At 38.9% G+C, this 25356-nt stretch overlaps 1 protein-coding gene across 1 annotated transcript in view; it reads left to right on the plus strand.

The window, feature by feature from the left end:
• The first annotated feature begins 715 nt into the window (after positions 1-715).
• Positions 716-25356, plus strand: part of RAB21 (RAB21, member RAS oncogene family) — a 30549-nt gene continuing 5908 nt past the window's right edge. Inside the window, exons 1-4 of the mRNA XM_011929342.1 lie at positions 716-1144; positions 15590-15649; positions 16382-16489; positions 19719-19782. Of these exons, the coding sequence (XP_011784732.1) occupies positions 992-1144; positions 15590-15649; positions 16382-16489; positions 19719-19782 (385 nt within the window). The 5' untranslated portion in view covers positions 716-991. The remainder of the gene's footprint in view (positions 1145-15589; positions 15650-16381; positions 16490-19718; positions 19783-25356) is intronic.

Consider the following 25356-nt stretch of genomic DNA (forward strand, 5'->3'; position numbering starts at 1 on the left):
AGCAATCACCAAACAAGCCGCCTCAAGGTGGAGTACCATGGAATGTCAGAGGCTTCATGAAAGACAGAAAAACTGAAGAGTCCTTGGGGTTAGGAAATCAAAGGTGGGCAGGTCTTATACAGACCTCGCCCTCAACGAACCTACAGCCTAATAAGAGTCGATAAAATAATTTCCATGGCGTGTGTAAAGCCCTGGTAAAGGGGATATACTGGTGTTAGGAAATACCTAATTTTGTGGGGTGGGGGAATGGAAGGATCGGGGAAGGATCGGGTGGACAGAGACGCGGTTTAAGCTGAGACTTGAAAGATGATGGAGTAGTTGACCAGGCGGTCAGAGGAACTGGGAGGCGCTATGATTCGGGATCCCATAGAGAGAGATTCGAAGGCACCTTGACAGATTTGGTTTACAGTGATCTCTGGTATAAGAGATCATTAGCCTTGTGAACATCCCCTCGGCAAAAACGATGAAGTTCTGCACTTCATTTCACCAGAGCTGGGCTCCCCTCAAATTCCTGGTTCCTTATTCCCGCAGGCTCCCACCAACTGCAGAGCAGAGGTGGCTCACAAGCGGCGGGGCTCTGCCCTAGATTGCCAGTAGGCGCTTGACTCATATCCAGCTCCACCCCTGGAGATGCCCCAGAAGCCCCGCCCACGTCCAGGCACGTTCTTCTGGGGCTAGTCGCAGGGGCCGCCCCGGCCGCGGCGCTCACGTGACCCGAGGTGTGACGTAGGAGGAAGGAGACGCCATTAGAGGGAGGCAGAGGGCTTGTTCTTCGCCTTTCCTCCGGTGCCTGACGTGGTGGGCTGGGGCCCTTCGTTCTCGGACTTTCCCTCAGCCCTTCCAGGCCTCGCCCGAGGAGGGAGTGGGGACAGCGCCCGGGTCGGCGGAGCCGGGGTGGTGGGGGTTGAGCCGGCTGTGGCTGTGAAGGCGCTGCCGCGGCTGTGGGGAGGGCGGCGCGACACTCGGGCTAGGGCGGCCGGGAAGCGACGGGATGGCTGCGGCCGGCGGCGGCGGGGCGGCGGCGGCGGGCCGAGCCTACTCGTTCAAGGTGGTGCTGCTGGGGGAAGGCTGCGTGGGGAAGACGTCGCTGGTGCTGCGCTACTGCGAGAACAAGTTTAACGACAAGCACATCACAACTCTGCAGGTGCGGACCTCGGGGAGCGGGAGGGGGCGCCTCAGGGCCCCTACCCCTCCGGGGCTGGGGAAACTTTGCCGCCCCGGTCCCCTGGATCTAGGCTGGTAAATCTCAGGCCTGTCATCTCCGCCTTCGGTTTACCTTTCCAAATTCGTCCTGGGGAATCACCAGGTTGGGGCAGCCTGTAGACGCGAGGACAGGCTGGTTGGGAGGGAAGTGGAAGGGCCCTGAAAAGTACCCAGTGTCCTCCGTGGTGGCTGCGCACGTTGTGGTCCCCGTCCGTGGGCTGTTTTTTCCCATTTACTGCACTTCCTGGGCCCCAGGTGTCTTCAGCGTTGCAGTCTTCAAATATTAGCTCCTTTCCTTTCTTTCATAATTAGGAACTTAGCTGCGGATTCGATTTTGCGAATTAGTGATTTGTAACTTCAGCGCTTACTGATGACTAAGTGTTTATGCAAGTTCCATTTTGTCCTGAGTAACAGGAATGGCAAAAGAGCCATCTCTGGAGGTTTTTTGAAATGACCGCTTGCCCAGGCGTGTTACGCAGTTTCATTGCAGCCTGCGTGGGTCTGGCTTGTGGGTCACTCATATTATGCGAGGTCGATTGACCCACGCTGAAACATCAAGTGAATACTGACCAACAATTGGTCCCCAGACTAAACGCCGCTGCTGTTACTCATTTTCTTTACCTGTAATAAAAGGCCGGCTTCTACAGGTACATTGGAAAGGTGTTAACATGTTATCATTGATTGAGAGTGAAGCCAGGCCTTTAAGGGAGTTGTACTCACCCCACTGTCCCAGAGAAATCAGTTTTCATGTATTAGAAGAAATTTATCCTACTAATTTGACTTATCAATTTGGTCAAAGGCAGTGAAGTCTAGTGGACTTTTGAGCCTGATTGTCTAGGTTCATGTCTCACCTCCATCCATTTAACTAGCTGTGTCATATTGGGTAAGTTACTTAACCTGTCTGTGCCTGTTTCTTCTGTTAAAATGGCCATAATGGTAGTATCTAGCTCATAGGGTTGTCAGGATAAATATACAGAAAAAGCCCTGATGACCTGGTCCAGTGTAAGTTGTCTCTCTTTACTGCCCCAACTTGCACAATAGGTCTTAATTAGTAAATGTGTAGTATGTGAGAACATCAACACTACTTAATAGAGTGCGTAATCTCCTAATTGTTGTGACATTGGATGTTTGATGCTATTATTAAACTACTGAGTCTAGGATTTACAAGACGCTCTGGCTCTGATTCCATGTTCTATTTTTACTCTTCTGTTTTTACTCGTATGTAAAGCATATCTGAAAAAGTGAGTGCCAGGAAACTGCATTAAAAAAAAATCCTTGTACTAGAGCACTAACAAAATTGTAATAATGAATTGTTATTGTCCAGTGTCCCATTAGTGAGAGCCTTGTGTTTTGGATCAAGAAAATTCACTGGACAAATACCCAGGATCATTTAGAAGTTTAGAGATTTACTGAGGTAAAGTGGTAACAATAGCTAACATTTAGTGAGTTCTTACTGTGCTGATTATTTTGCTTGATTTCTGTCATTTAATTCTTATAACACCCTATGAAGTGGATAGTTTAGTGGATAGCCCTACAGGTGAGGAAACAGGTTAAGTTGAGTAATTTTGCTGACAGTAATATTACCACAAGTCAGTGGTACAGGAGTGTCCAAGCTCAAATTCGAACCCCTGTCTGACTTCAGATTGTGAGCAATTAAATCACATTACCTCTGGATATTGGTAAATAACCCATCTAGTGTTTTCCTTTATGCAAAGATCTAAGATAAAAGAAAACTATTGTAATTGAGGTCTTCGCGTTTTTTTCAAAGAATAACTTGAATCTTGCCCTTTCACCCAGGCTGAAGTGCAGCAATCTTAACTCACTGCAACCTCCACCTCCTGGGTCAAGTGATTCTCCTGCGTCAACCTTCCAAGCAGCTGGGATTACAGGCACGTGCCACCATGCCTGGCTAATTTTTTTGTATTTTTAGTAGAGACGGGGTTTCACCATGTTGGCCAGGCAGGTCTCGAACTCCTTACCTCGGGTGATTTGCCTGTCTTGGCCTTCCAAAGTGCTGGGATTACAGACGTGAGCCACTGCACCTGGCCATACCTCTTCATAAATTTCTAAAACATTCTTGAAGCTAAAAGCAGAGTAAAGGTTTTTAAATTTATGAAAAGCCACTGCACTCCTACACAGAGGAGGACGAAGTTATAGTAGATATCCAGTGTTAATATCTGAATTATATTATAGAATTTAGGATTTTTTGTACACCAATGTATGTAAACAGCAATGTGTCTAATCCCTTTCAGAGATACCAGCTCACCTCATCTTTCTTAAGAATTTTTCAGAGGAATTTGATTTATGTGACTTGTAAGACACAACTTTGTATCTTTTTAATTTCCAAATGGAGAGGAAATGGTGTCAGAAGATATGAGAGGAAGAGTTCACCTTTTTTCTTGTCAACAGAGTACCTATCTCTGCAAACTACTTTGTATTTCTATAAAGTACATTCTCATACATTTCAAAGAATTGCAGGATTGACAGAAATTTAAGATAGTTTATGTATGGATCACTATTTTGGTCTTTTAATGTTTAGTCAAGTGGTTGTCCCCCCCCCCCTTTTTTTTTAACATCTTGGTGGTGAAATGAACTGGTAGTATGGAAAGTGGAAAGCATTGCAGGATTGACAGAAATTTAAGATAGTTTATGTATGGATCACTATTTTGGTCTTTTAATGTTTAGTCAAGTGGTTGTCCCCCCCCCCCTTTTTTTTTAACATCTTGGTGGTGAAATGAACTGGTAGTATGGAAAGTGGAAAGCTCACTATGTCCTAAGGTGGTCCATTTCATTTACGATTTTTGTTTTGTTTTGTTTTTGAGACAGTCTCACTCTTATCACCCAGGCCAGAGTGGAGGGGTACGATCTCAACTCACTGCAACCTCCATCTCCTGGATTCAAGCGATTCTCCTGCCTCAGCCTTCCAAGTAGCTGGGACTACAGGCGCGTGCCTCCATGCCTGGCTAATTTTTGTATGTTTAGTAGAGATGGAGTTTTGCCATGTTGGCCAGGCTGGTCTCGAACTGCTGACCTCAGTTGATCCACCTGCCTTGGCCTCCCAAAGTGCTGGGATTACAGGTGTGAGCCACCACTCCTGGTCCCATTTCATTTTTAGACAGGTCTAATTTCTAATAAGTTTTTCTGTATAGGAAGCCAAAATCTGTTTCCCTGTATTTTTCAGTCCTAAATCTCCCTTCTGAATCTTGGTATCTCATATGACATTCCTTCTGAGAGTTGAAGACAACTATCTAGTTTTCTCTTGGGTAAACAACTCTTGTTCCCTTAACTAGATTTCCAGTGACAGTGACATCGTTTTAAATCCTTTCACTTTTTTTTTTTGTTTTTGGAGGCAGAGTCTTGCTCTGTTTCTCAGGCTGGAGTGCAGTGGTGCTATCATAGCTGCCTGCAGCCTCCAACTCCTGGGCTCAAGTAATCCTTCCACCTCAGCCTCCAAGTAGCTGGGACCACAGGCGTGCGCCACAATGCCTGGCTAGTTTTTTTCTTTATTTTTAGTAGAGTTGAGGTTTTGCTATGTTGCCCACGCTGTTCTAGAACTCTGAGCTCAAGCAATCCTCCTGCTTTGGCCTCCTGAAATGCTGAAATTACAGGTATGAGCCACTGTGCATAGCCCTTTCACTATCTTGATATCTCTTCTAGACTCTATTTAATCGTTGTCCCTCTTTCCTTAAAGTGTGATTCCTTGAGCCGTAGAAATAATTCCAGGCATGGTGGTTTGAACTGAACAGAGAATTGCAGGCTATCACCTCACCTGTTGAGAATCCTTTTCCAACACTGAAGTAGATTCTATGAGCTTTTGGGGAAGCTCTCACTTTGGTAAACACTGAATTTGCTGTCAACTGAAACATCTTAGTCTTAATTGCTTCAAAAAAAAAAAAGGGCATTATTTGTATCTCTCAAATTCTCTTTTCTTTGGTATTGTAGTTAAGCTTTTTCTTTTGTTTCTAATACGCTTGACCCATTAAGGTTGACTTTGATAGATTTGCTCCAGTAGGTAAGCCTGTTAATGTCCTTTTTAATTTGGATTCTGTAATTCACAAAACACTGACTGGGCTCCTGTGGACCAGGCTGGGTTGGGTCCTGGACATGCAAAGAATAAGGTGTGGAATCTCCTGTCTGGATTAGCTACTTCTTAACTTTGCCATGAGAAAGTTAGGTAAGAATGCCTTTAATGTTCTCAACAGGTCATTATTAAAGACTTTGAAAGAAAGCAGGGAGAGAGAGGGCCAAGTACAAAGCTCTGTAGCAAGTCTTACTGTAGTCCAGTGATGCATGACCAGAAGTTCTATTTTCTGTAGACATATAGAATCTTAGGGAGGGTCACAGGCCATCCCCTCCTCCTTCCCTTGAGTAAGAAACAGTTATTAATGGAGTGCTATATGTATTAATAATAATGGAAGACTGACTCTATGGGCTACTACCTAGTGGACTCAAATCCCTTAATAAAATGTTAACAATTACTCCAGCATTGCAGTTCTCCTTTTTGCCCAAGCCACATCTGTCTTGCCCACAAGGTTATCATGAGATGCTTTGTCAAATTCTTGCAGAAGACAAGATATGCTGTTTCTGCAGTACTCAGATCTATGAGGAGGCCATATAATGTGGTGAAAAGAGAACGGACTTTGAAGTTAGACTGGGGTTTGAATTCTTACTCTCACTTCATAGCCGCCATTATCCTGACAGGATATTCTAATGCCTGTAAGCGAGCTCCTTTTCTGTAAAATGGGAGTACCTTCCTTATAGGACTTTATGTGGATTACATGGACAGCCATCATATGTAAAGCTCCTAGCACAGAGCCTGGGACATGTTTGTTTAATAAATGTTTGCTGTTTGCTGTTAAATGAATAGATGATGCTGGATTTATGTTTTTCTTTCAAGGTAATTCAGTCAAAAAAGGTAATGGGATTATTTTCATGTGAATTATTTTGAGAACTCATGCTGTCTCTGAGGGGTCATTACATTTTAAAATTGCTTATAGATTAGATAAATATTTTTAAAATAAAGCAAATCCATTCTGGTGTTTTCACTGATACCTACATTTCCGGAATTCACTTTCTTTCTTTCTTTCTTTTCTTTTTTTTGATTGTGACATTTGCCATACTTTGGTGTTTTAGTGTGGCCCTCTTTTTCCAGAGCTGCTCCAAGGTTACTGGTAGTTATGGAGTAATCTAGTAGGTAAGCTCTCTTAACTTATATGCAGTCCCCAAGCTCTCTTGTGTGTTTTCCTCGCTGATTTGAGGCTTTGATAAACTTGGCAGAAATAAGAAAGACAATTAGAGTGAGGGAGTTACTTCTGTTTCTCTGGAATTTGTGAAGGCAATACTGTTGAATCTATGCAGTTAAATTCAAGAAACATTTATTTCATATATGGTATATGTCAAACATTGTATTAGCTGGGGAATATAAAGATGAGCAAGGTACTTTAAATATCAGTTACTTTTCTTGACTTTATTCTTAAAGGATTGTGCCATTTTGGTTTTAACCACTTCCTCAATTTGGTATGCCCTCTTTATATCTGTGCTTCTAGGTTATGTACTCCTTTTTTTTTTCCCCCCCTTGTTGAAGGTGCTTATTGAAGATTAATCGAGATCAACAGTCCCCTTTCTTTTTAGAGTCCCAACTATAGAATTCTGTCTGTCTCCTGAAGTCTAGGATAGGTGCCTGGGTGATTAGCAAAGTAGTGCTATAAGGTTGGCTAGGCAGGTAGTATCCTGACAGTTTGGCAAATGAGGAAACTAAGACTTGGATTCAGCCGGGTGCGGTGGCTCGCACCTGTAATCCCATGCTTTGGGAGGATGAGGTGGGAGAATTGCTTGAGGACACAAGTTTAAGACCCGCATGGGTAACATAGCGAGACTCCATCTACAGTTACAACAAAAAAAAAAAAAAAAAAAAACCGCTGGGCGTGGTGGTGCACACTCATATTCCTGGATACTCAGGAGGCTGAGGCTGGTGGATCACCTGCGCCTAAGAAGTTGGGGCAGCAGTGAGCTATGATTGTGCCACTGCACTCCAGCTAGGTCACGGAGTGAGACTCTGTCTCTTAAAAAATAAAAAATACTTGAATTAAATTTCCAAGGTCCCACAAATGGAAATGGTGTACCAGCTGAGCATAGTGGCCCAGTAATCCCAACACTTTGAGAGGCATAGGGAGGAAGATGGCTGGAGCCCAGGAGTTTAAGACCAACCTGGGCAACATAGTGAGACCCTGTTTTTAAAAAATAAAAATAAAAGGGCCAGGCATGGTGGCTCATGCCTGTAAGCCCAGCACTTTGGGAGGCTGAGGTGGGTGGATCACCTGAGGTCAGGAGTTCAAGACCAGCCTGGCCAACATGGTGAAACCTCGTCTCTACAAAAATACAAAAATTAGCCGGGCATGATGGTGGGTACCTGTAATCCCAGCTACTCGGGAGACTAAGGAAGGAGCGTCACTTGAACCTGGGAGGCAGAGGTTACTGTGAGCCAAGATTGCACCGTTGCACTCCAGCCTGGGTGACAGAGCAAGACTCCCATCTCAAAAAAATAAAAATAAAATAATAAAAAATCAATAAATTTTAAAAATAGAAATGGTGTGCTTTTTTTCTTAAGCCTAGTCTACTGCTTTTTTAAAGTAAATCAGTGGTTTTACGTTTTGCATCATAGTCTTAGTCTAGGAATCTTGGTTTCTTTGCACAAATAATATTTTGAGTGTTCAAAGTGTCTTCTAAGTATCATTGAAAGCCACATTACTGTTGATTTAAGTGATTTGTTATATCTTCATACAGTATAATAATTGAAGTTCTTTTTAAAATCTTTTTCCCCTTAGTATTTTATGGAAGTTTGGGTGATTTTACTTAAGAAATGAGTTTTTCTGAATGTGGCCACAAATTTCTATATCTGACTGCCATTTTCTGCTTTGTGCTTTGAGTTACTCTTTAAACGTGATTCTTTGACTTTCCTTTTGAAAGTCTTTATTTGGACTCTTAAACTAATTATAATCCTTATTTTTAGGAACTAAGAAGAAATGTGGAAATATTCAAGCACCTAGCTTAGTTTTTTTTTTTTTTTCCTGAGATGGAGTATCACTCTTTCGCCCAGGCTGTAGTGGAGTGGCATGATCTTGGCTCACTACAACCTTTGTCCCCTGGGTTCAAGCAATTCTCCTGCCTCAACCTCCCAAGTAGCTGGGATTACGGGCGCCCACCATTGTGCCCGGCTAATTTTGTATTTTTAGTAGAAATTGTTAGGCAGGTCTCGAACTCCTGACCTCAGGTGATCCACCCACCTTGGCCTCCCAAAGTGTTGGGATTACAGGCGTGAGCCACTGCGCCCGGCCTAGCTTACTTTTTTGATAGCTAATTTTTATTGCCTTGCTAGAGAGGGCTAATTTTATAAATTAACCTGCCTGAATTCTGTCATGTGTTAAGTCTGGAAGTGGTAATGCTTTATTCATTTATTTTTTTATTTTATTTTAAAAATTGACAACTGTACATTCTTTAAATACTTAAGTCTGTACCAGTGTTAGCAACTAGCAAGAATATTTATTTTGCACACGCACACTCTCTCTTAGTCATACACTCCCCTACCCCAGGCCCCCAATTAATGATGTCTGTTGAATTTAGTTGATACTAGATAAAGCCAGGAAAGTATTTGTTCACAGTGTAGTAACTATGTTGCTTTCAACAGATACCTTATAATTGTCAAATACTACTTTAGGTGGTTTGCTTTGCCAGAACAGTAGTCAGCAAGCACAGCAAATGGTCTGGCTAACAGAACCAAAAAATTGATTAAACAAGTTACGAAAAGACTTTAATTTGGCAGATATATTTTTTCCCTATTATTTCTCTCTTAGTAATCCTTTTCTTTTTAGGTTTTTAAATTTTTAATTTTTTTCCTCCTCCCTGTGATTACCTGTCTTTTTTTTTTTTTTTTAGTAGCATTTTGTTTTTTTTTTGTCATCCACTATGATTTCCGGTAAGCAGTTGGGTAAACAAGAATTAGGTGTTAATACAAGTTACAGATGACAACCTGAGCTAATAAGATTGTTAATTTTTTAATCTCACTAAAGCATAGAAGATGAAATAATTGGGATTAGAAGATGTACTGGTGAAATAACTCAGGATTTGAAGGAGATAGGGTGGAAAATGTGCCATTAGTTACTTGGATCCTTGCTAGTAATATTTTGTGCCTATCCTGAGAATATTTGGGGAGGTTAGGGTCCAAGAACACTTACTGTCCAAGTGGAGGAGTGCCAGGTTAGGAAATGTGTGTATGTTCTAGAATAGTTAGCTTTGTGCAATGGAAAAACTATTGTGGGGTCAGACAGGCTTCCACCCACTGCAGCACACAGCTGAGTTGTCTGACCTTCCGTGAGTCACTGTATTAAAAAAATACAGGTTCACAGCTGTAAAGTAAGACTAAGTATCTGCTTCACAGAGTTGTTGAAAATTAAATGAAAAAGCCCAAGCACAGTGCTTGGCACATAGTATGGTTCCCCCCCCCCCACCTTCCTATAGTCCTAGAACCTTTTGAATTGGCTATTGTTCAATGTCACTCTCCCTCCTTCCCTTTGTACACTGGGGGTTCTTTACTGAGATGTTGCCAGGCATTTGTAAATCTCTTGGAAGTACATGGGAATTGTTTTTAGTATGTGCATATGAGGGGTGTTGTGGGGAGTGAGTAGGTTCATGGCTTTCTTCATATTCTTAAAGAAGTTTGTAATTACTTCTCCCACCTTCACTACCATGTAAGAATTAAGAACCACTGCTCCAGAGTAATTATTATAACTTCAGTGGTATCAGTAGTCTGGCCAAATTAAGTGTGCCTGGTAGAGGTGGTTAAAAAAGAGAAGACAAATTTCAGCCTTTTGATTGTTTGCTGCTATCTTTTTTTATAAATTAATTTTTATTTTTATTTCAATAGTTTTGGGGGTATAGGTGTTTTTTGTTACATGGGTAAGTTCTTTAGTGGTGATTTCTGAGATTTTGGTGCACCTGAGCAGTGTACACCATATTCAGTATGTAGTGTTTTATCCCATACCCTCCTCCAAACCTTCCTCCTTGAGTACCCAAAGTCCATGATATCATTCTTATACCTTTGCATCCTCATAGCTTAGCTCTCACTTGTAAGTGAGAACATATAATATTTGGTTTTCCATTCCTGAGCTACTTCACTTAGAATAATGGCCTCCAGCTCCATCCAAGTTGCTATAAAAGACATTATTTCATTCCTTTTTATGGCTGAGTAGTATTCTATGGTATATATATACCACATTTTCTTTATTCACTTATTAGTTGATGGACACTCAGGTTGGTTCCATATCTTTGCAATTGTGAATTGCGAATCGTGCTGCAATAAACTGTGCATGTGACTTTTTCATATGATGACTTCTTTTCCTTTGGGTAGATGCTCAGTAGTGGGATTGCTGGATCAAATGATAGTTTTATAATACTTTAAATCTCCATCCTGTTTTCCGTAGTGGTGGTTCTAGTTTACATTCCCACCAGCAGTGTAAAAGTGTTCCCCTTTCGTCACATCTACACTAGCATCTATTGTTATTTTGACTTAATTATGGCCATTCTTGCAGGAGTAAGGGGTGTCTCATTGTGATTTTAATTTGCATTTCCCTGATAATTAGTCATGTTGAGTATTTTTTCAGGTAAAATTTTCAGGTTGGCTATTTGTATATCTTCTTTTAAGAATTGTCTTTTCATGTCCTTTGCCCACTTTTTGATGGGATTATTTGTTTTTTTCTTGCTGATATGTTTGAGTTCCTTGTAGATTCTGGATATTAGTCTTTTGTTGGATGCTTAGTTTACGAACATTTTCTCCCACTCTGGATTGTCTGTTTACTCTGCTGGTTATTTATTTTGCTGTGCAGAAGCATTTTAGTTCAATTAGATCCCATTTATTCATTTTTGTTTTGTTGCATTTGCTTTTGGGGTGTTAGTCATGAATTCTTTGTCTAAGCCAATGTCTAGAAGAGTTTTTCCAATGTTATCCTCTAGAATTTTTATGGTTTCAGGTCTTAGATTTAAGTCTTTGATCCATCTTGAGTTGATTTTTATATAAGGTGAGAGATGAGGATCCAGTTTCATTCTTCTACATGTGACTTGCCAGTTTTCCCAGCGCCATTTGTTAAATAGGCTATCTTTTCCCAAATTTCTGTTTTTATATGCTTTGTCGAAGATCAGGTGGGTGTATTTGGCTTTATTTCTGGGTTCTCTATTGTTCCATTGGTCTGCGTGCCTATTTTTATACCTGTTTGCTGCTATCTTGATGTTTCAGCTTTCTTCGTAAATATATTCATAATTTTAGAGCAGGGCTTAAGTTTTTCATTATGAAGGAAAAAAAAATTTACTAGGGATCCTTTGATAATACGCTTTACTAGTGCATCATATATCTGAGTTAAAATAATTTGATTAGTAAGGAAACTTAGGAGCGTATCTCCTACTAAATTGAATTATACCTGCATCGATTTACCAGGGCATATTGTAGATGTGCTTATCTATAATAACAGTATTTGACTGTCTATTATAGGCAGGGTACTGTGACTTCCCCTACTTCTTCACAAGAGAGGAAGTGTTAGAGAGCTCAGATCTTAGTCTGGGAAGTATCGTAGCATAGTAGTTACAATTAATATCTGGAGCCAAACTGCCTGGGATTTCACATGGCACTGTGTCACTTACTGTGTGATGAGCAAGATATTTACTCTCCTTATGCCTCATTTTCCACGTCTGTAATACATGGATAACAATTATCTCTGACTCACAGGGCATTATTGGCACCTGAGAATTAAATGAATTAATATTTGAGAAGCTCTTAGAACACTGCCCATTTCATTGTAAGTGTGTAAAAACGTTAAATAAAAATATGTGATCTAGTTAACAGAATACTTACACCCATGAAAATATAATTTGTAGTATAAGATAGTATAAGCTGCAGTAAATGTAGAGTTGATTCCCTAAAATTCTTTAGGATAGGAAAATTTAGCATGCATTGCATGCATGAGTATAAGAGAACATGAAATTTCAAGGAAAAAGAGCCATATTTGGATAAGTGGAATTTAGATAGAGAACAGGCCCAAATTAGTGGGGAATTTTATGGGCAGAAGAATTGAAGAAGATGCAAAAAAGCCATACAAGTTGGAGAATAAGTAAAGAAATATTGGAAGCTATCATAAGAAAATAGATGTGGACACATTGTGGAAGTCTTTGGATATAAAGATAAGGCTTTGATACTTTTAATTGTAAATGCAGGCTCCCCAACTTTTATAAAGAAGCAGCTTATTAATGATTTTGTGAAAAGTGCATAGCACAGTACTTGGCAGAAAATGAACATTTAATAAATGTTAGCGCGTATTAGCAGCAGTAGTAGAAATGACTGTCTAGTGTTTTTACTACATAGATGGGCTATTTTTGTGAATTTTTAACTACTTACCTATTAATTGAACACAGATAATTTCATTGTTTTTGTTTTTCTGTATAATCAATGTTGTGATATGTACCTTTTCCGTAAAAGTGTTTTGGGTATCCATAGTTCCTTAGGGGAGACTTAATACTGTCCTTGAAATTTACCATGGGAGAGTAGTGGGAAATTTTGGAGGGGACAGTAGAAAAGAAATGAGGGAGCTTTACCAACTCTGATGCACTCTCTTCTTCTGAGAAATCTCTACAACACTCATGACCAAAAGTTTATGATATTAGCTGTCAGCAGGGATATTGAAGCATACTTATTAAAAATGATAACCTATTAGGGAACCCTTCGATGAGTTGTAAGTTGTTTTTTTTTTTTTTTTTAACCGGGGAAGCTTTGGGAAGATAATATGGCATGCAGAGTAGGGTGTGAGGTGAACCAGAGGTATTTATGTTATGACATAATAAGAGACTTGTGATCATAGACCCCAGAGGAAATATGAAGACAAGGCTTGGTAGATTTTGGAAGCATATAGACTGACAAGGGCTTAAGAAGATATTTTTAAGGTTCTAAACTTCAATGAGAAGGCAAATGTGATCAAAATACTAAAATCAGAATGAAAATCCAATTTTGGGGAGAAGATTGGTTCAATCTTACATGTGTTTGAAAAAGAGGCATTTAAATTGACCTATCCATTAAATATTCAGATAGGATTCAGATATTGTTTTTTTTTCCATATGGCATTAATACTGAAACCATGAAAATGATTGAGTTCAGATAAATTACACAGCTAGTATGTAGCAAAGCTGAGATTCAAATCCATAGGTTCTGCTCCAAAGTTCATATTCTTAGCCCCTATGCTAGCATAAATGGGAGAAGTCATTTATTGTCATAACATGTATTTGGTCTTTGCATTTTTCAGGTTACTTTGCTGTTTTGGCATTTAATTTATTTTTCTCCTTTTCTGTATAATTTTTATTTTATTTACTAAAATATCTTGAGGATAGCTTGGGCCTTGAGGGCAGACATACATGTGTTTGAACCCAGATCTGCAATTTATATTTATCTGTAGATTCCTTAGTTAATCACTACATCCAGTGGCCTTGCCTTAGTTCTAATTTTCTGTGGTGTGCCCATAGCAAAAAGACCTTCCTGAAATTGAGATTTCTTGCATTTCTTTCCTTCAGTAATTCACCATCCTGACTTTTTATCTGTTTCACCTTTTGTGCACTTTCTTCTAGATAAATATACCAAATGTGACTGTCTCTACACAGGTCTTTTTTTTTTTTTTTTTTTTTTTGAGACGGAGTCTCGCTCTGTGGCCCAAGCTGGAGTGCAGTGGCGGGGATCTCAGCTCACTACAAGCTCCGCCTCTCGGGTTTACGCCATTCTCCTGCCTCAGCCTCCCAAGTAGCTGGGACTACAGGCGCCCGCCACCTCGCCTGGCTAGCATTTTTGGTATTTTTTAGTATTGACGGGGTTTCACCATGTTAGCCAGGATGGTCTCGATCTCCTGACCTCGTGATCCGCCCATCTCGACCTCCCAAAGTACTGGGATTACAGGCTTGAGCCACCGCGCCCGGCCTCTACACAGGTCTTAACTCACCTCTCTATTCCTTTTTTTAAACGTGTCGGCTGACTCTGGATTCTGGATATATTTTGTCTTCAGTAACTCTTGATTCTGTTCTTCCTTTCCTATCTTCATGGTCTTAGTTCAGACCTCCTTTTTTATATTTTTCCCTAATTTTGTAATAGTGTTCTTTCTACCTTTCTAGTCCAACCTCCCTTCCTATCCCAGGGTCATTCTCTTAAAATATAGATCTGTTTCCCCATTGCTTGAAACCATTCAGTGATTCTCCATTGTCAGTAGTCCTGTGTGTTCAAACAGTTGTTCTTTAGGGTGAATTAGGTATTTTTCTAGGAAAAAAAGGTTCAGTGCTATACAGAAGAAAATCAGGCAAAAAGAGTTCAAATGAATTTGGGAAATGCTTGTATAAATACAGTCAGCTAGCCTTCTGTTTAGCAGCATCCTAATGTGTTAATGTGCATTGTTAGTGTATAAAAATCAATAAATAGCATTTCCAAAGTATACCTGACGTGTGTGTGTGTATGTGTGTGTCTAAATACATGTCTGGTATCTTAGAACAGGTTTTATTGAGACTATAAGGTAAAGTCCATCTATGTAGTCTCATCTCTGGTATTGACCATATACCCACTTGGAGTTCCCTGTGGGATGGAGTCATGTGTTTGAGGCTTCAGTGGCATCACTCATCTATCAGGAAAAACCCGTACTGCTCCTAAAGGGGAGATCATTACCTTCTCTCTGAAGCCTTCTTTGACTCATTCAGACAACTGTTACACTTCCTTTCTCAGTACTATCTTTACAGTGTATTTGGCAAGACCCTCCATTTTAGCAGTTATCACATGGAATTGTAATTCTCTTTATTTTTATTTATCTAATAGAGTATAAAAGCTAGAACCATGTCCTATCATTTCTCTCACTTTAATGCTTAGGATAATTATTGAATATATGTTAAACAATTGAGTTATGAAGTAATTGTGGAACCATTTTGAATAATATTGATATTTGTACATTAAGTAAACCACCAGTAAACACTTATTTTATCTTAGAAATCTCTTAAACTCTTTCTGTGAGTAGATAAGGTAGCATCAAATTAAATGCTCTAGGGAAAATTTTGTTCCACATAGATAAGGAAAAATATTAAGAAAAAAGTACTTATTTTCTGTGTATTTTTAATAACCTATGTTCAGAAAACAAGATTTTTTTTTTAGGTAAAAATGTAAATAATGTCTCCTCTTTAATGAAACAATTTCGATCATTAATTTGAAATTCAGTGATTACTTTTTCTCCCAGATAACTTTTACATTGAGATGATTCATTCATCTGTAGTTGTTAGGATAAAGAACCTTATTTTATATGAAATGTTATTTAATGTATATTTCTCTTTTTAGGCATCATTCTTAACAAAGAAGTTAAATATTGGTGGGAAAAGAGTAAACCTTGCCATATGGGTAAGTGAACTTTTTCAACTGTTATGCATGGAGGCTTCTTCCTTTTTTCTTTTTTTTTTTAAGTTTATTGGAGCTTAGCCACAACTTTTTTTTTTTTAATTAAAAATAATCTTAAAATCTGGTTGAGAATTATATCTGGAATATAATTGAATATTTGAATATTGCTGTCATAACTTTTCAGCTGGAGAAGGGTCAACTCAGAAGGGTTCCACTTCAGAGAGAGGACAGGGTGGGTGGACAGCTTGCCTGGCCTTTTTTCCCCACCCTGTGTCTCCATATTCCAACCTTCCAAGGGAATGACTGATGGAGAGTGGGGTGAGGATAATGGAGCAGGGTACTTGTTGACCAGTGATCTTGATGCATGTGCTGTTTCCCTGTCCCTCCCAGTGTGGGAACTTAAACTTAGGGCAGAGCCTATTCCTGGCTTATAATACTGTGTTGGCTGTTTTGGCCCTCTGGCAACTGAACTGGTTTTTTAATGGGGTTGGGGAAGTTGCTGAGGAAGGTTGGGAGGGAAAAAGTAACTGTCATATATCACTAAAACATTACATATTGGTCATAACTTAAAATTTTTTTGTGTGACCTGTTTTGCTGTTTTGTTTCTGTTAGTAGGGTTTTGTGGTTGTCTGTGACTTTATGCTATATTTTCCAGTTAATCAAAAGTTCACCACAGTTGCAATTGCAGATTTGTATTTTTCTTCTGATCTAATAAGCATTTGTTGCTTTCTTTAGGATACGGCAGGTCAAGAGAGATTCCATGCATTGGGTCCAATTTACTACAGAGATTCAAATGGAGCTATTTTAGTTTATGACATAACAGATGAAGATTCTTTTCAGAAGGTATTCTATTTATGGGTAGATGTCTTAGAAGGACAATAGTAATTTTTCAAGTATCCATTAATATACTTTTGTTCACTAATGTGATTAGTTTTGTTTTTAAAAATAAAGTATATAATTTGTGCGTAACTGGTGACAACTTACATTTTATTTTTCTTTTCACCTACAACATGGAGGTATACTCCTATGTTTAATGAAATATTTAATTCATATGAATTAATTTATGTTAGAATAATTAATGGCTTATTACATGGCTTTCTCAAATATTAGGGGAGGAAAATACTTGAAGGTGGGCTTCAGAAAAATATGGGGGCTTTTGTTTCTCCCTCTTATGGAAAAATCACACTTATTTCCTTAATTCCATAGGCATTGGGCTCTTAAACTTGGTGTGGCTGGACAAGTTCCTTTATTGTGAAGAGAAAAAAGGAGGAGCAAAATCACATTTAAGCTTTTTCCTTGCCAAATATAATAAAAGTTTTAAAAGGACAGTCTTAAAATTATCTCATTAGTTTACTTCCCTTCAATACACACCACATATGTATAACTCTTAAAGTTGTTTGAGACCAAAAATGAGTTACCATTTAATTTACTTCTGACTGTAATTTATTTCATCACAGTCAGATGGGTTACTTATTTGACCTTTCCTCCTAAAGTCGTTCTTGGAATATGTCAACAATGTGTAACCACAGGGAGTAATGCCAAGGAAGAAGCTTGTCTTGCCTTGACTTACAGGCTTGTTCTTGGTAAAATTACTTACCTTGTTTGTTTTTTCTCTTTATTTTTTTTCCCAGTTAAATCCGGTAGAGCAGATATACAAGTTAGCCCTTGGGTTATTAACGATATATGGAAAAGCTTAACCCAAGAAGTAGAAAATGAAACAATAGGTACCTTGTAGATTTAATGATTTTTAAAAGTTATTTTGGTGCTGCTGTTTGTTATCTCCCTCTGACTTTTTGCATGAAAAGACATAGTTTAAGTATTTATTAAGAGAAGATTGAGGCCAGGCACAGTGGCTCACACTGTAATCCCAGCACTTTGGGAGGTCGAGGAGGGCAGATCACTTGAGGTCAGGAGTTCGAGACCAGCCCAGCCAACATGGTGAAATCCCATCTATACTAAAAATATTAGCTGGGTGTGGTGGCACATGCCTACAATCTTAGCTACTTGGGAGGCTGAGGCAGGAGAATTGCTTAAACCGGGGAGGCAGAGATTGCAGTGAGCCTAGATCGCGCCACTGAACTCCAGCCTGGGTGACAGAGCGAGATGCCATCTCAAAAAAAAAAAAAAATCGAGTCATTTAGGTTGAAAAGTGACCAGTTCTCTACTGCTATGTAACAAAACTCCCAAAATTTTTGACTTAAAACAGTAACTTATTATTTCTCATGATTCTGTGGGTTGACCAGGCAGGTTCACTGCTGTTTGTGATGTCACTGGAGTCACTCATAGAGCTGCACTGAACTGGGAGTTTGGCTGGGGCTGGAATATCCAAGAAGGCCTACTTCTCCATCTGGCCTCTCATAATATCTGGTGTCTTATCGTCCAGTACTCTATGTGCTCTCTCATTATTCTGTGTTCTACCTTAAGCTTTTTATATGACAACTGGATCCCAAGAGTTAAATGCAGAAGCTACCAGGCCTTCTTAAGGCTTAAGTCTGGGATTGGCACAGCATTACTTCTGCCACATTGTCTTGTCAAAGCAGGTTACAAAGCCAGCCCAAATTCAGAGGGTGGGGAATTTAACTCTGCCATATTTGATGGGAGGATTGACAAAGTGTGACCATCTCTAACTCACCAAAGATGTTTGGGGTAAAGAATAGATAGAATGCTTGTGGAGGGGTATCTAATTTGAAATGACAAATTTTTTTAAAAAAAAATGATTAGATTAGTAGGTTGTGATACTATATGCACATGGAAGAGAGGAATACATAATTAGATTCTGCTATGTTTCTTTTGAGGTGATGAAGATGTATATTTTATGCCAATATGGTCAAATTTTTCTTATGTGAAATCACTAAAGAGTGGAAGTTAAATGCTTTGAAAACTTTATACATATATGTGAATGAAACAAAAAGGTAGGGCTATACTGAGAAAACTGTCATTCAGTGCTGCTATAAAGATAATGTGATGATAACTACCTTTGCTTTTGTAAGGATTTTGGGTTTGCCAAAGGTAGTTCCTCTGCATTCTGTAGAGAATAGGAATGTGGAAGTGTTACATTTGTACGCCATAAGACCAGATGCACAGTAAGTGGTTACCACATAGCTAATGTAATTTTTGGAATTTACAGATATATGTGTATTTTTTCAGGAGGGTATATAAGTTCAGTGTGATTTGATTACATCCATATTAAATTTCATTGCAAAGAATGAAGGCAGGTGTCCAAGTTTGCCTTTTATTCTGTTATTATAATCAGCATTTAAAATCATGAGTTCAAAAGAGTAATCTACTTAATTCCAGTTTACTGCCAACTGTGTCTACTACTATGCTTCATTCATACCGGAGAATCAGTTCATAACTGGAGTTATTGTATATCATTGGTTCTCTACAGGGAATGACAATGCCTGGAGACATCTTTGGTTGTCACAACTGGCGGATGCTCTTGGCATCTAGTGGGTAGGAAGTCAGGGATGTTACTAAACATCATACATTGCACAGGACAGTGCCTCACAACAAAGAATTATCTGTACTAAGATGTCAGTATTGCCAAGGTTGCAAAACCCTGTCATACACTAAATGATGAAATTATTTTAGCACTCTTAGTTTTTTTTAGTGCTTATATAAATTATTTATTTATTGTCTTTTATTATGTGACAATGAAGTCCCTATGCCCTCTATTTAGGAATCAGTTAGGGTATAAAAGACTGTTTTAAACCCACGTGTTCCTAAGTCCAAAGTGACACTGGTAATCTGTATTGTAAAGCATCTATTATCAGAAGCTGGAGTTGATATGCTTTTGCTCTAGTGAATAGCTTTGCTTGGATCTGTGGAAGACTGTTGCAAGTTTATAATAAGAGTTGCTTCTGTGTATTTTTCCATTGTTGTATTTATGTGTATATGGTTTGCAGTACTATCTGGCAATAAATGATTCTTCAGTGAATCATTTCTGGTAATAAGTAAATAATATAGACTCTTAAAATTCTGAGGTATTTTGACAGTGTTGAGTTTTTTGGATGTTGTGATAGTAGTAATTCTAACAGGATTTGTTTTAATATGTGCTTTTTTGTATATACAGGTAAAAAACTGGGTCAAAGAATTACGGAAAATGTTGGGAAATGAAATCTGTTTATGTATAGTTGGTAAGCATCATTACTTTTTTTTAAAAGAAGTCCTTTGTTTCCTTAATGTTTTATTGAGGACATTATAAACAAGTAATTTTTGTTTTAAAGTTATATAAGAAAGGAAGAATGACATATTAATATAAATATTTTAGAATAATTTAGGATTTAGCCTGGTGCGGTGGCTCATGCCTGTAATCCCAGCACCTTGGGAGGCCAAAGTTGTTGGATCACCTGAGGTCAGGAGTTCAAGACCGGCCTGGTCAACATGGTGAAACGCTGTCTCTATAAAAATACAAAAAAAAAAAAAAAAAATAGCTGGACATGGTGGTGCATGCCTGTAATCCCAGCACTTGGGAGGCTGAGGTGGGAGAATCGCTTGAATCCAGGAGGCAGAGGGTGCAGTGAGCCAAGGTCACACCATTGCACTCCAGCCTGGGTGATACAGTGAGATTCCATCTCAAAAAAAAAAAAAAAAAAAAGCTGGATGCAGTGGCTCACACCTGTGATCCCAGCCCTTTGGGAGGCTGAGGCAGGCAGATCATCTGAGGTCAGGAGTTCGAAAACAGCCCGGCCAACATGGTGAAACCCCGTCTCTACTAAAAATACAAAAATTAGCCAGGCGTGGTAGCGGGCACCTATAGTCCCAGCTACTCAGGAGGCGGAGGCAGGAGAATCGCTTGAACCCAGGAGGTGGAGGTTGCAGTGAACCAAGATCACGCCATTGCACTCCAGCTTGGGTGACAGAGCGAGACTCTGTCTTAAAAAAAAAAAAAAGAATTTTGGATTTAGAAGTGATTTTCCGGGAGATTTAAACTCTAAGGAATGCCTTGGGGAGCAAATTGAAAACTAAACACCTGGGGCTTTGAGTTTCCTAGCCTTGCTTCAGTTTGATCTTTAGTTTTTCACTCTATGGTTTTGCTTAGAAAAAGGTTAGTAACTACTTTATAATAAAATTAAGGAGATTACTTAGTCCTGTGTTCTTGTTCTGTATATTTGACTACACATTTTTGAGTAATGGTCAAATTTGACCACAAGGATACAAGTAGATCATGATCCCATGGTGGAAGAATATTCCTAATGGGTATAAAGGAGCTCTGCAACTCACTTTTGGACTTCTGAAATTTCTCTTTGGTTCTTTTTTTCTTTAGATTGTTATTTCTATAATATCACAATTATTGAACAATAAAAGTGTACTAGACACTGTGCTGTGTACTCACAGACATTATCTCATGTAATCCTCATAATCCTATGAGGGTTTTATAGAGGAAACTGAGTCCTGGAGATAATAACTTGCCCAGTGTCAGGTAGCTTTCGGAGATTGGATTTGAAATGAAGTCATTCTGACTCTTATGTTACTAAACCTTACGATGTATAGCCTCATGCTGTTTTCTCTCTTTTTTCTACATACCTGATAATATTAAAAACAATATGGGAGAAGCCAGGATAGGATCATTTCAGTGGAAGACAAAGGTAGTATCTGGGGAAATGAAAGAATGGAATGGTCAGTGTGGGGAAATTCTGCTTTTAGCCTTAAGAATTTTTTTTTTTTTTTTTCTTGAGACGCAGTCTCGCTCTGTTGCCCAGGCTGGAATGCAGTGGCGTGATCTCAGCTCACTCTACCTCCCAGGTTCAAGCGATTCTCCTGCCTCAGCCTCCCAAGCAGCTGGGACTACAGGCACGCACCACCACGCCCAGCTAATTTTTGTATTTTTAGTAGAGACGGGGTTTCAACCATATTGGCCAGGCTGTTCTCAAACTCCTGACCTCATAATCCACCCGCCTCAGCCTCCCAAAGTACTAGGATTACAGGCATGAGCCACCACGCCTGGCCAAGAATTTTAACTTGAGTTTACATTTCTTATCTCTTGTCACCATTACATTGGTTAGCTTTATAGTCCCAGATCAGGGGCAAGTCTTGGGGGAAAAGAGCAAGATGATTTCCCCTGCGTTTTGATCTAGATGCTAGATGTCAGGCTAGGCAGGAATATTTCAGACTGGAACACTGAAGTAGTAGGCTACTTGGAGGTTTGGAACCAGAGCTACAGCTAATCATTACTGAGTTTTGTGTAACTTTGTGTGGTATATGGACTTACTAGGAGTGGAAGTGGCCACAGTAGATGAATGACTGAAGATTTAATATTTTGGGATTCTGATCATCTTTCTGAAGATAGAAATTACTAAATTACTAACGTATACATAAAGTCAAGGAAATTCCAAAAGCTTGTTACTTGACCAAGGTCACAAAGTAACATTAAAAAAAATCATCTAAGTTAAATAAGCTCATGAATAGTTTAAAGTGTGTGTGTGTTTGTTTTAATGTTCAACGAAGTACCTTTTATGTTGCCAGTCTCTAAAAGTTGAAGGCATAACATTAAATTGAACCTTAAGGAAGATACTTTCACTGGAGCATCAGAGAGAGTGGTTGCCAGATAGTGAACTGGTTTCTTTAAAAATATTTCTATATAAAGTGTACATTTTTAATGTTCATATTATAAGAAGTTTTAGGACTATTGGATCTGGTAACCTACAGCCTCCAGTAGGGTCAAATACTCCATTTAATATTAAAGAATATTTATTATTAGTGTGAAGTATAGAAAGCTCTTACTTCTGTTGACAAGTATGACATGGAATTTTATTTGGAATTCAGAGTTGGGAGAATTCTGAGAGCTCAGAGACTGATTTGAGTAATAATAAAACTCCGGTCTCCCGTTAAAAAAAAAAAAAAAAGAATTCTGAGAGCTTATTTACCACTTTTCCCAAACTTATTAGGATAATTTAGAGAATTAAAAAAAAAAAAAGATTTTTGGGCCTCATTATAGATACACTAAATCAAAATCTCTGTGGATGAGACTAAAAATTAATTCCCTGTTTTCACTCCACCTTTCTTCCTTCTATAAGTATTTTTGAGTGGCTTCTTTGTACCAGGCACTGTGTGCTGTTAATTCTGATTTAGTGTACATACACGCAGGTGTTGGAGAACAACTTACTTTTTCTGACAAGTGCAAGAAACGAATTTGTCTTCACGTTTAGCTAAAATCATACTCCCTGTATCCTTCACTTTGAACTGATTTTTAAAGTGAATTTTTCATTGTATGTACAGAAAAGTGTACAAATCTTCAATAACATAATTTTCACAAAATGAAAATCGCACAGTGTAAGCAGTACCTGAGGACCCTGAGTTGTGTTACTTTTTCATCCCAACACTCCCAGTTGTTTTCCCCTCGCCATTCCCCACCCCCCGTTACTGTCCTTTTTACTGCATGAATTAGTTTTGTTTTGAATTTTATACAAATGGAGTCATATAATATTAACTCTTCTTGTGTCTGGCTTTTTTGACTTTACTTTGTGTTCCTACGATTCCTCTATGTTGTATATAGTTGTAGTTCATTTTATTCTGATTGCTGTCTGATACTTTATGAATACTCCACAGTTTATCCGTTTTGCTGTTGATGGACATTTGCCTTGTTTTTCCCACTTCTTGATTTTTATTCTCTGTTGTAGTCGTTCAGTGTTTATTCTCTCTTCTGTTTTTTAGTAACTTTGAAATAATACTACTTCTCAGGGTTATGATGAGGATTACATAATGATTAGAAAAATACTTGGCATAGCGGTAGACATTTGACAAGAATTTATTCTGTTTACATAAGATAACCCTTCAGGCATTTGAAGACTACTTAAACAGCTCACTTTAAGTCTTAAATTCTCTAGATCAGCTGTTTTTTTATGTGGCCTACCTTCTAGACATTCTGATCATCCTGATCATTTTCTGTCCTAGGTTTATTTTACTGTATCAGTATGTCACCCAGACTTGGAAATCAACAATAGAATCTAAATGTTGTTGAGCTAGTATGTACTTATAAGCCCTGTCTCTCTGCTCACACTGGCCTTCTATCAGGATTGCCTGCTTAAACTTTTTAGCAGACATGTCAACTAGTCGCTTTTACATAGATGATAGTTATCCAAAGTCCTTTTTTGTAAGTATTGCTATTCAGTCTGGGTTTTCCTAGCTTGTTCTCATGTAACTATTTAAAGCTAAGTGGAAATTTCAGTTTGTCATGTTTTTGAAACTTTATGTTTGATATACAGTCTACTAGCATTTTCATGTATAAATTAAATACTTAACCTCCTAGGTCCTTATCTAAGCCACTGATCTCCATGTGCTAACCAGTAATAGAGAACCACATGTTTCAGTAGCAGAGACTTTTTCCTCTAGGTTGTCATTAATCCATTGATAGGCACCCTTGGCTGTGGTTGATAGTATTCTGCATCTAGTCTGTCCTTAACATTTGTATTTTCTTGAACAAGTATTTATTATTAATCATAGTCACCATTGAGTGCCAGGCACTGTTTTAAGAACTACACATTTTTTATTTCATTTAAGCCTCCTGACAATGCTGCAGGAAGACCATTTCATTTTACAGATGAAAAAATGTGCTTAGAGAGCTTGAAACTTCCCAAAGTCACATAGCTTGTTAGAAGTAGCCCTGGGTTTTTAACTCAGATCTGCCTGCCACTTCAAGCCCATATCCTTAATAAACACTTCATTGCTTACTGTGTACCAGGATTTGGGAATAGTGTAGTGAATAAGTAAACAAAATAGATACGGTTCTTGTCTCCCAGAGTTTCTTGTGTAGAAAAAGAGACAAAAACAAGCTACTTATTATATATTGTAATAAATGCTATGGAAGGGAAATGCAGAATGGAGTGCTATGAGAGCACAAAAGCAAACCAGCTAGATTTGAGGTGCAAGGGGGAGATAAGGGAAAATTTCCTAGAGCAAGTGTTGTATAAACTAAGTTAGCTAGATGAAGCCAGTAGGATAATGGTAGAGTGTGTTACCTCCAAGGCACGGTGGCTCATCCCTGTAATCCCAGCACTTCGGGAGGCTGAGGCAGGCGGATCATTTGAGGTCAGGGGTAAGTTTGTGTTACCTATCATGGACTTTAATTCTCTCATAACAATGTTGACTTTCCATTTGATCATTGACTGTGATGAATGTCGTTAATAACTGTTCTTTATTGAGCATATAGTATATGCTAGGCCTTTTACATATATCTTATTTTCTCATCAACCCTGCAAGGTTTGTTAGCCACACATGCACAGAGTGAGACTAACAGGTTAACTAATTTGTCCAAAATATTACAATTATGGCCAGGAGTGTTGACTCTCGCCTTTAATCCCAGCATTTTGGGAGGCCAAGGTGGGCAGATTGCTTGAGTCCAGGAGTTTGAGACCAGTCTGGGCAACATGGCAAAACCCCATCTCTACAAAAAAATACAAAAATTAGCCAGGTGTGGTGGCGTGTGCCTGTAGTCCCAGCTGTTCAGGGGGCTGAGGCAGGAGGATTGCTTGAGCCTGGGAGGTGGAGGCTGCAGAGAGCCGTGTTCATGCCACTGCATTCCAGCCTGAGTGACAGAGCAAGACCCTGTCTCAAAAAAAAGTAAAACAAAAAAAATTACATTTATGGAGTAAGCAAGGACTTAAAAACAAGTTTTATTATTTATTTAAAAGCTTTTTGAAAGCTTTTTTCCACTGTGCCCCACAACCATCCAGTCTAAGCATAATATGATTCTAATTCTATATCATTGTTAG

This window comes from Colobus angolensis, unplaced genomic scaffold (genome assembly GCF_000951035.1).
Source record: "Colobus angolensis palliatus isolate OR3802 unplaced genomic scaffold, Cang.pa_1.0 Scaffold80, whole genome shotgun sequence".
NCBI lineage: Eukaryota > Metazoa > Chordata > Mammalia > Primates > Cercopithecidae > Colobus > Colobus angolensis.